At 34.1% G+C, this 9,937-nt stretch overlaps 2 protein-coding genes across 2 annotated transcripts; both read right to left on the reverse strand.

Annotated features, from left to right (window-relative positions):
* Positions 1-2,393: 2,393 nt before the first annotated feature.
* On the reverse strand, positions 2,394-6,115 carry LOC132728649 (protein FAM221A-like). Its single transcript, XM_060714321.1, has 4 exons — positions 5,908-6,115; positions 4,757-4,869; positions 4,348-4,538; positions 2,394-3,380 (listed from the first exon to the last, which is right to left on the reverse strand). The coding sequence occupies exons 2-4, from the start codon at positions 4,864-4,866 to the stop codon at positions 3,250-3,252; spliced, it is 432 nt and encodes a 143-aa protein (XP_060570304.1). The 5' UTR covers positions 4,867-4,869; positions 5,908-6,115; the 3' UTR covers positions 2,394-3,249.
* A 1,659-nt stretch (positions 6,116-7,774) lies between these two features.
* LOC132728635 (uncharacterized) lies at positions 7,775-9,623 on the reverse strand. Its single transcript, XM_060714306.1, has 2 exons — positions 9,445-9,623; positions 7,775-8,285 (listed from the first exon to the last, which is right to left on the reverse strand). Exons 1-2 carry the CDS (start codon positions 9,621-9,623, stop codon positions 7,775-7,777), a joined length of 690 nt encoding a protein of 229 aa, XP_060570289.1.
* Positions 9,624-9,937: the final 314 nt, after the last annotated feature.

The following is a 9,937-nucleotide window of genomic DNA, read 5'->3' on the forward strand; positions in this document are numbered from 1 at the left end:
CAAAACAAAGATAGATGTTGACATTTACACAGGATAAATGAAGAATGAACAAACATAATAATAAAGTGAGGCGTTGCATTTGAATTTTATTTTATTGTTGATTTATTTCATACGAAAAGATTGTATATTTCAGACAATAATAGTGTAATAATAACATGTTTTATAGAACATATTTGCAACATATGTCAATGTCTTCATATATTATAAATGTTAAAAGGCATACAATGTATGTTTTAATATGTGATACATTACTTTAATTACATTGAATTTGAAAATAAAATCACTTAATCACTAAATCGACAAAAAGTTACACGCAGCTTATATAACAATATCATAATATGTCGTTGACAGACACAACCGTAAAGAAAAAGTTTGATTGACTTTTGTTTTATATCATTTTTTGGTTTATACAGAATTTATTATGCCCCCACTTCAAAGAAGAGGGGGTATATTGCTTTGCATTTGTCGGTCCGTCGGTCCGTTGGTCCGTCGGTCCGTAGACCAAATGGTTTCCGAGTGATAACTAAAGAACCCTTAGGCCTAGGAACTTCAAACTTGGTATGGTGATTGGTCATGACCAGTAGATGACCCCTATTGATTTTTGGGTCAAGGGGTCAAAGGTCAAGGTCACATTGACCTTGTAGGTAAAAACGGTTTCCGATCAATAACTAAAGAACGCTTAGGCCTAGGAACTTCAAACTTGGTATGGTGATTGGTCATGACCAGTAGATGACCCCTATTGATTTTGGGGTCAAGGGGTCAAAGGTCAAGGTCACATTGACCTTGTAGGTAAAAACGGTTTCCGATCAATAACTAAAGAACGCTTAGGCCTAGGAACTTCAAACTTGGTATGGTGATTGGTCATGACCAGTAGATGACCCCTATTGATTATGGGGTTAAGGGGTCAAAGGTCAAGGTCACATTGACCTTGTAGGTAAAAATGGTTTCTGATCAATAACTAAAGAACGCTTAGGCCTAGGAACTTCAAACTTGGTATGGTGATTGGTCATGACCAGTAGATGACCCCTATTGATTATTGGGTCAAGGGTTCAAAGGTCAAGGTCACATTGACCTTGTAGGTAAAAATGATTTCTGATCAACAACTTAAGACTCTTAGGCCAAGGAACTTCAAACTTGGTATCATGATTGGTCATGACCTGTAGATGGCCCTATTAATTTTGGGGCCGAAGGTCAAGGTCACATTGACCTTGTAGGTAAAAATGATTTCTGATCAATAACTTAAGACTCTTAGGCCTAGGAACTTCAAACTTGGTATCATGATTGGTCATGACCAGCAGATGAACCCTATTGATTTCGAGGTCAAGGGGTCAAAGGTCAAGGTCACATTTACTTGAAGTTAAAAACGGTTTCCACTCTATACCTAAAGGACGCTTAGGCCTAGGAACTTCAAACTTGGTATGATGATTGGTCATGACCATAAGATGACCCCTATTGATTTTGGGGTCAAATGTCAAGGTCACATTGACCTTGTAAGTAAAAGTGGTTTCCGATCAATAACTAGAGAACGCTTAGGTCTAGGAACTTCAAACTTTATATGATGATTGGAAATGACCAGTAGATGACCCCTATTAATTATGGGGTCAAAGGTCAAGGTCACATTTACCTTGTAAGTAAAAACGGTTTTCGATCAATAACTAAAGAACACTTAGGCCTAGGAACTTCAAACTTTATATGATGATTGGTCATGACCAGTAGATGACCCCTATTGATTTTTGGGTCAAGGGGTCAAAGGTCAGTGTCAAATTGATCTTGTACTTTAAGATGGTTTCTGACCAATAACTCAACAACTCAAGTTGCCTTGGTTGATATTTTTATATTAAACTAAAAATGCTTTTGGTATACACATTTGAAGGTCTTAAGTAATATAACAACTTGGCTGTCATTAATGAGGCCTACATGATTCACAATAATTATTACCTTGTGACTAGTCATCAACAAGTAGATAACCCTTTTTAATTTTTTGTTCACTGGGTCAGAAGTCCTGCATAATAACCTGATCACATGACTAATTGGCTGCCCATAGGGGGCATACATGTTTTACAAACATATCTTGTTTTAATTGGATTGTGTAGGAAGCTTTTTCTTATAGACACACTTTCGAATCCGTCCCTGGAACCAACCAGGACTGAGTAATGAGAGTGCTTAAGGAAACAACGACTTGTCCCTGACAGAGTTTGAACCCATGCGGATAGCTGTCATTAGATTACTAGTCCGACTCGTTAACCATTCGGCCATACCGCCACATATGATTTTTTTGGTGATGCCATATGTAAAATCAGGATCATGCAGTTAGTTTTGGTCAAATATAAACCGGTATATTTGTTGACCAAATATAATTTATTACACACATTTGCTAAAAGCCAGTTTGATACTAATCAATGATTACCCTTTCATCACCTGATACATTGACCATCAAGGATTATAAAATTTCATAACAATATAACAACACGAATGTCAACATCGTTGTTTCATTATGATTTTATCCTATTGGATCTAATTTTATTGACAGGTCTCACCAATGTCGATGTAATAATCAAAAGAAAAATACAGGTCTTTCTCGTAACACTTGCAAAATGTCCTTGCCCAGTATCGTTCACAAATTAAAGCAAGTTATATACTCCTTAACAGAAATCAACGTATTTTACATGTATTATAATTATAATTTTAGAATGCATAGAACGAAGAATCTGTCAAATACTTGACATGATGTATCTATGTCATAACCAGAATTATTTATCATACCATTTGCAATTACATGTAATTCCACATTTGGGTTAGACTTTCTTTGCGGAGAAATTGTGAGACCAGACGTACATTTTTGAAAGAATATAAAACGAAGAACATCTCCAAGCTTTGGTAATTTTTGTATGATTTAGTCATCTTAATTTTAGTTTAGTTTTCAGTTTTTTACTCTCCTGTGCATCAATCGAATGTTCCACTTTCACACAACACTGATGTATTGCAAAATTATCATTATTCGTGGGACACTTATTTTCGTGGTTGTCGTGGATACGTCCACCAAGGAATTCAAGATCCAACGACATTTCATTTCGTCTGCTGTTAGATTATTTTGCATCACATTATTTACATTTTACCTTTTGGAAAAATAGACAGTCGGCGAATTTAAGAACCCCAAAAATGTTCTGTGTGACAAAAAGCCCACGAATAAAGGGAATTCCCGGTATTTACTAAGCAGCTGGGAGCGTAGAAACGGACACTAGCTTACGATTAATGTTTGCGGGCTTTTCGTCGGTTTTCTCGTTCGTCGCCTGTTTCAACAGTCATTCTGTGTTCACAAATGGGTACTCCACATCCGCACAATAACGAACTTGTGAACCCAGTGCATTTATTGCACTCAGCTGAAATGAGTAAAAAAGAGAAAATAAGAATCCCTAAAGAAAGTCCAACACGACATAATTAAAAATGTTGCAGGCTCGGTTTGATTGAGCCTGTTCATAGATGGAACTGTAAAGTTCAAACTACCGCCGACGACCCCTAGCTAGCACCGGCGTAAGCAGAATTTAACATTTAATCATGGTAATGGTAAAAGTTTGAATTTAGAAACATCCGTAGATGTGTTCCAACGGCGGTTATCATTGAACCTTCAATGTGACACTTCCGTGCCATTCCATGAAAAGCGGCGTATGGTCCCCAAGTAATAGAAAGCGTGTGCCCTAAACGAGAAAACAATGGGCGGAACTAAATAAAATGGAATTTTGAAAGGGGATCAGAGGTTATGAAGCCTGCATATCACAGATAAGACGTCAAAAGACAAAGTTAAAAAGCAGGCAACATATCCTTAGGGTGATTCAACATTATTCAAGTAGGAATATTGGAACCACCCAACTAGAAAATTCCGAAAAAGTTAAAACTAAAAATACCACAAGCACAACAATAATGTCGTGCTGAACGATCTTTAAGGATCGGAAATATAACATCTCTGATTGAACTCTACTTTTATCTAAATAATACAAGATATCTGCAGAATGTACAAATTTGACATTGTAAGAAATCGATTTTCAGACTATTGTACGTTTTCCAGACTATATTAGTCATGCGACAGTACTTAAAATTAAAATAGTCTACACCGACAATTTCTTCTTGTAACAGTGATAAATTATGACCGACAACTTAGATGTACATTATTAAATAATGATGTAACATGACTATCAATCATATAATAATGTTTAAAAGTAAGTGCTTTAATTTTTTTAAATCCCAATTATTAAGATACTTAAATAATAAATGTTTTTTTTTTGCATTCACTTAGAACTGTGAATAAAGTACCGTGTACGAAACCTCGCAAGCAATTTACTTGAATATTACCTCTTTTACAAACAAAGTTTCCAAATTCTTCATGTTCTTCTGGGGCGTGTTTACAATGACACTTTATGGCTGAACAGCACTTTGCCGGTACATAGTAATAACTGGCACATTTACAACCAGGGGCACGGCAAGGCAATCTAATTGGACGTTCTTTCGGAATAAATTCAAAGTCGGTCTTGTGATCCTTATATCTAAAAATTATAATTAAACTGTGTAAAATAAAAGGTTTTCTTGCATTTTGTATTTATAATAGACACGTGTAATTCTTCTTTAGCGTATCCTTTTCAACGATTTTGAAAGTAATTCTTTTTATAAATATATACAAACATTTTATAGAATGTGAATGATTAGACTGAATGATTTTGTATAAATTTTTATATTAATAAAAAATACCAAGATAATTTCTTACACATGCTGACAAAAGCACTGTGTCCCTGGTTCCATTGTTCTACAATCTCTGCCAGTAGTGCTGGTATAACTGGTGTATATACCATTACTTTTATATAGTTGACTCGTCATCTTCTAAAACATGAAAAATATAATATTACGATATACACAATATAAAAAACAACAAACAGTGGCATAATACAATTAAAGTGGCCTTCAACTTTTCCAAAGGCTAGATACGTTATTTTTAAATAAATCATTTCATACAATTGTAAAATCAAAAGAACGAAACAGTACGCTAATGCTCACTGCTACTGCTAACTTCCTACCCGTCTCGATACCTCTAATCTACTGGTCCACTCTCTATATCTAAATTAGTAAAGCGGACGATTTGTTTCCTGATTTTCTCTTTTTAAAAACGAGCGTCACTTACACGTTATAAGTAGCTCTCGGGACGCCGGTTTGAATACGGTTTAAAAATGAGCCGCGTCACGACAAAACCAACATAGTGGGTTTGCGACCAGCATGGATCCAGACCAGCCTGCGCCAACGCGCAGTCTGATCAGGATCCATGCTGTCCGCTTACAAACCCTATAACAAGTAGAGAAACTGATAGCGAACAGCATGGATCCTGATCAGACTGCGCGGAGGCGCAGGCTGGTCTGGATCCATGCTGGTCGCAAACCCACTATGTTGGTTTTGTCGTGACGCGGATCATATTTAGTTTTTAACAACACAGAATTGTCTTTTCAATAGATCATAAAAACGGAAGGTCACTTTAAAATCTCTATACTGATTATGACTCTCGAACTTTTATTGTGTATATAAGATGCCATAATTTCTACATACCTTATTAAACCCAGTAATGATTGATATGTACAGGTTTAGTGTTCATTTGAAATTAGATTACAAAATTAAATTGGTCAGTTTAATTTGGTAAATACTAACTAATGAACACTGACCGATTTAGTGTTTGAAATCATTTCTATGAACAGTCGATCTACAAGACTGATTAATAGTTTTAGCTAAGAAAAATTGTTACGATACATTTGAAACGTTAATCGTACTTGACAAAGAAAAATAAAAAAGCTAAGTCTCTTTGAATCACTATGATTGTTTTTGTGAGTATTATATATCCTGTTAAAGAAGAAAAAATATATATCAAACAGTTACCTTGTTGTAGTTATCAAACTTCCCACGCGTTTAAATCAGTACGATTTTACTACTGGCTTACTTTAGATATAGATCGATACGAGCGAATTGGAAACGCGTCATAAATGGTCTATTTATAGTACTAAATGTAATACAACAATCCATATATAACTTTACCCTACGAGACTTAACCCATCTCAGATATTGAAACATTCTTACCGAAAGACAGAAATAAGAATAGATGCATTTTTTCTTATCTTTTTCTATCTCTAATTAAAAGATTCTAAAATGCAAATTGAAGGAAAGAAATACATGAAAGAATATGCAAGAATTGGCATTTCTTAATCAAAGATTTAAAGATTTAGTTTTTTAACCGCAGATAAAACACTTGATCTGCAAGTATGTTATATGTTGTCCCGGAGAAATTTTGAATATCGAGTTTCAGTTGAAAACGTTAATGGTACTACATGAGACTTAATTCGTCCGGATTTTTAAACTTTATTGGTTTACAAGCAGATTTAGCTTTACTAAGATATAAATTATACAAAGACAGTGTTAGTATTTTAAATAAGTAGGCATACAACCTGCATTATAAATTATGTTGTTATTTTTTTTTAGTTTTTTTAGTTTTTAATTCTTACATGTATTTCTCAAACTAGACATTTTTACAACTATTGCATTTTTGCCCACGACCCATTCATAAAAATAATAAGATAAGATAAGATAAGATAATATAAGTAAATTTTATTATAGTGACATTGTGTTATGTACATACATAATAACGATACCTTTTTATTTTTACAACACCCGGCCACGTTGGGCCTACAAGTTACTTAATTTTTTAATCATTTTCAAAAATATATAATTTATAACATAATTTAGATATTAACTAATTATATACATGCACGAACAAATAGTGATTTAAATGTTCTTGGACATAAAAACATCTGCATTATAAGAGAAATAGGACGTATACAAGTTTACTTTTTTCCAATTACTTTCGGTATCAAATCACATATATGATACATATACAGTTGTCATTCATGTACATATCATTAGTGCAAATACATTTACAACATTAATTAATTAATTAATTTCTGTACAGAGACATCCTTCTTCTGTTCATAGCTTCAACTAAAAATTTAGCAACATGCACATAATGATAATTGACAGCATATACTAACTTATTTACTTCAGACATATGTTCAAAATCAGGATTTCTATCTTTACATTTTGATAAAAGGTTCTATCGTAAGTCATTATATTTAATGCAGTTTAAAAGAAAATGAGTCTCATCTTCTACAACATTAACTGGACAAAAGTGACAAAATCTTTCGTTTACATTTAAACCGACATATCTTCCCGTTTCTATCTTTAATGGAAGTATACCACATCGGAATTGGGCTAAATGAGACCGTTCAATCTTAGTTAATGACGAAAGCAAATACTTTTCAGTATTATAATGTTGTTTAAATTCAATTATATGTTCTAAGTTTGGCAACATTTCTAACATTATTACACCAATCCGTTTTATATTTAACAAACAATGCATCTTCAACATCTTTTAGGTTTACAGGTAACTTGTTTTCATAGTAATGTGACATTTGAATCTGTTGCAATATAGTTTTTACATCATAGCACCATGTTTGAGTAAAATCTAAGTGCTCATGTAAATTAACACCCAAATATTTATACATATCCGTAAACAATACAAAACAATCGCCTATTCTAAATTGAAAATTACTTCTATTTTTACCCTTATTTCTGAAATGCACAACCTTTGACTTTTCATTATTAATAATACGTCGCCATTTCCGACACCATTCATGAACATAATCTAACATGTCTTGCATATCTTGTTCATTTCTCAGACAACAATAAAATGTCATCAGCATAAAACAAACAACAAAAGTATATCATTATTAAACTGTACACCCTTGTTAAGAGTCTTTAAACCTTCAGCTAGATCGTTTATGAAGTAGGCAAAGATTGTTGGCGATCCGCTGTCTCCTTGCTTTACGCCAGACAGAGTCGGGAACCAGTCAGTTAACATACCCTTTAACTTAACACAAGACGATGTATCCGTCAAAATGGCCTTTATTGAGTTATAAAATTTTCCATTTATACTATTAGACAAAAGTTTATACAAAAGAACATCCCTATTGACAAAGTCAAATGCCTTTTTTATATCAATAAAAGTTCCAAATGTATCAAGATTACTTAAAAGTCTATTTCTAATAATAGTACATGAGGTATAAACATGGTCCTCACACGACCGTTTCGAACGAAATCCGTTCTGCTCATCAACAAGTAACTCTTGATCTTCTAAATGTTTCTTTAGTCTATTATTTAACACAGCTGAATATAATTTGCTAACCACCGAGAGTAAACTTATTCCTCTGTAATTCAAGGGTATACGTTTATCTTAAGTAATATCTTTTGTTATAGGGGCAATCATTGCTTTTCGCCATATACTTGGTATAATACCCGTATCAAAACACAAGCAAAAAAGTGAATGGAGTACATCTATTATGATTGGAAATTTTAACACTTCGCATGGAATTTTATCAAATCCCGTGCTTTTACAATTTTTGGCGGCTTTTACAACAATTTCAATTTCATAACGATTCAATGGCAAATAAAGAGCAGGATTATCTTCGAATAAGGGGTCGAGCATCTGATTTTCCATAAAACGTTTTTCTCTGAGAATTTCCTCATAAAACTGGTTATCAAAATGATCACAATTTTTATTTACATTATATAGATCTTTAAAATCCCCAGACCATTTTTTAAACACAAATTCACTATCGTGAATGATATCTCCGTTATCATCATACACTTCAAGAGGTGTCGAAGGTTTCCGTTTCGGACCAAGATTTTTAATATGATCCCAGAATGCTCTAGGGTCATTTGTGCAAGTACTCTCAATGTCGATCGAAAGATTTCGCTTGTAGGCTCGTTCAGCGCGTCGTAACTGTTTATCGAACAGACGTCTTGTCTCTGTGAATTCACTTTGCAATCGTAGTCACGTCCGTCTATCACCATGGAAACGCATGAAATTCCGCTCTGAGATGCATACGGCCTGCCACAGTTGCTCAATATCGTCGTCCCAGTAAGGCTTAAACGATTTGTAGCGTTTACGGGTTTTCTTTGAACAGTCAAATGACGGTATATGTTCATTCATTTCTTTTACTAAAGTATTACAAAATTGATCATAAATCAAATCAATATTGTGTTGATTTTCCCTACATAATTCAATATTACGTATCAAATTGCGAAATGCTGTTTTGGCCAAATTTGAAGACAAAAGTCATCTGGAATTCGTTTTAACTTGTATATCCGTGTATTAAATGGTGGTCGTGACTGCTGATTCGCGGGATTGTTAGTCTCGTCTGTTATAGCGGTACTATAATTATTTGTAAATCGTAAAATGTAGTGATCCGGTAATTTACTACGCTCTCCGATTAGACTCTTAAGATTATGCTTATCAAGAATCGATGCAGGGGAAATAACTTCAAAATTATAACAAGCATTAAAGCAGTCATGTGGAACACAAACGTAGTCAACAACAGATTTTCCGCGAACTGAACCTGACGTAAAAGTGTTTCTATCTTCATTAAACGGCCTTTTAAAACACACATCTTTGAGGCAATCAGAAAATCTACAAACGTCTGTCCATGCTGATTAACACTCTTGTCAATACACTTTCTCAATGGTATACCGTCAATGTCCGACATTATGTCCTGAAGTTCGCCGATCCTTGAATTATTATCCCCAATAACGAAAATAGCTTCACAATCAGATAAAAGATAAATTTGTCCCAGCAAATGAGCGTAAAAGTCTGTTCAGTCCCCATGGTGAGTTTTCCGGTGGTAAGTATACGGAGTAGACGATAATTTTATAATTTGTAGATTTTGCTGTGAACGAGAGTCCCAATATTCCATCATATGATTTGTCAATAACATCAACACGAAAATCATCAAACAAACAGTTTTTCACGAAAATTCCGACACCCCCTGAGCCTTTGGGTGCATTAACATGAGTTAACATT

This window comes from Ruditapes philippinarum, unplaced genomic scaffold (genome assembly GCF_026571515.1).
Source record: "Ruditapes philippinarum isolate M1 unplaced genomic scaffold, ASM2657151v2 ctg1459_1_1_1_1, whole genome shotgun sequence".
In the NCBI taxonomy this organism is placed as follows: domain Eukaryota; kingdom Metazoa; phylum Mollusca; class Bivalvia; order Venerida; family Veneridae; genus Ruditapes; species Ruditapes philippinarum.

What these genes read in the sequence shown, in the direction of transcription:
- LOC132728635 (XM_060714306.1), bottom strand. Translation starts at nt 9,623, where the DNA reads ATGTCGGACATTGACGGTATACCATTGAGAAAGTGTATTGACAAGAGT. An exon ending in GAAAATCTGTTGTTGACTAC is followed by an intron (nt 8,286 to 9,444) that starts GTTTGTGTTCCA and finishes CTTGAATTACAG; the next exon opens with AGGAATAAGTTTACTCTCGG.
- LOC132728649 (XM_060714321.1), bottom strand. Translation starts at nt 4,866, where the DNA reads ATGACGAGTCAACTATATAAAAGTAATGGTATATACACCAGTTATACC. An exon ending in CAGTGCTTTTGTCAGCATGT is followed by an intron (nt 4,539 to 4,756) that starts GTAAGAAATTAT and finishes TATAATTTTTAG; the next exon opens with ATATAAGGATCACAAGACCG. An exon ending in AAACTTTGTTTGTAAAAGAG is followed by an intron (nt 3,381 to 4,347) that starts GTAATATTCAAG and finishes TACTCATTTCAG; the next exon opens with CTGAGTGCAATAAATGCACT.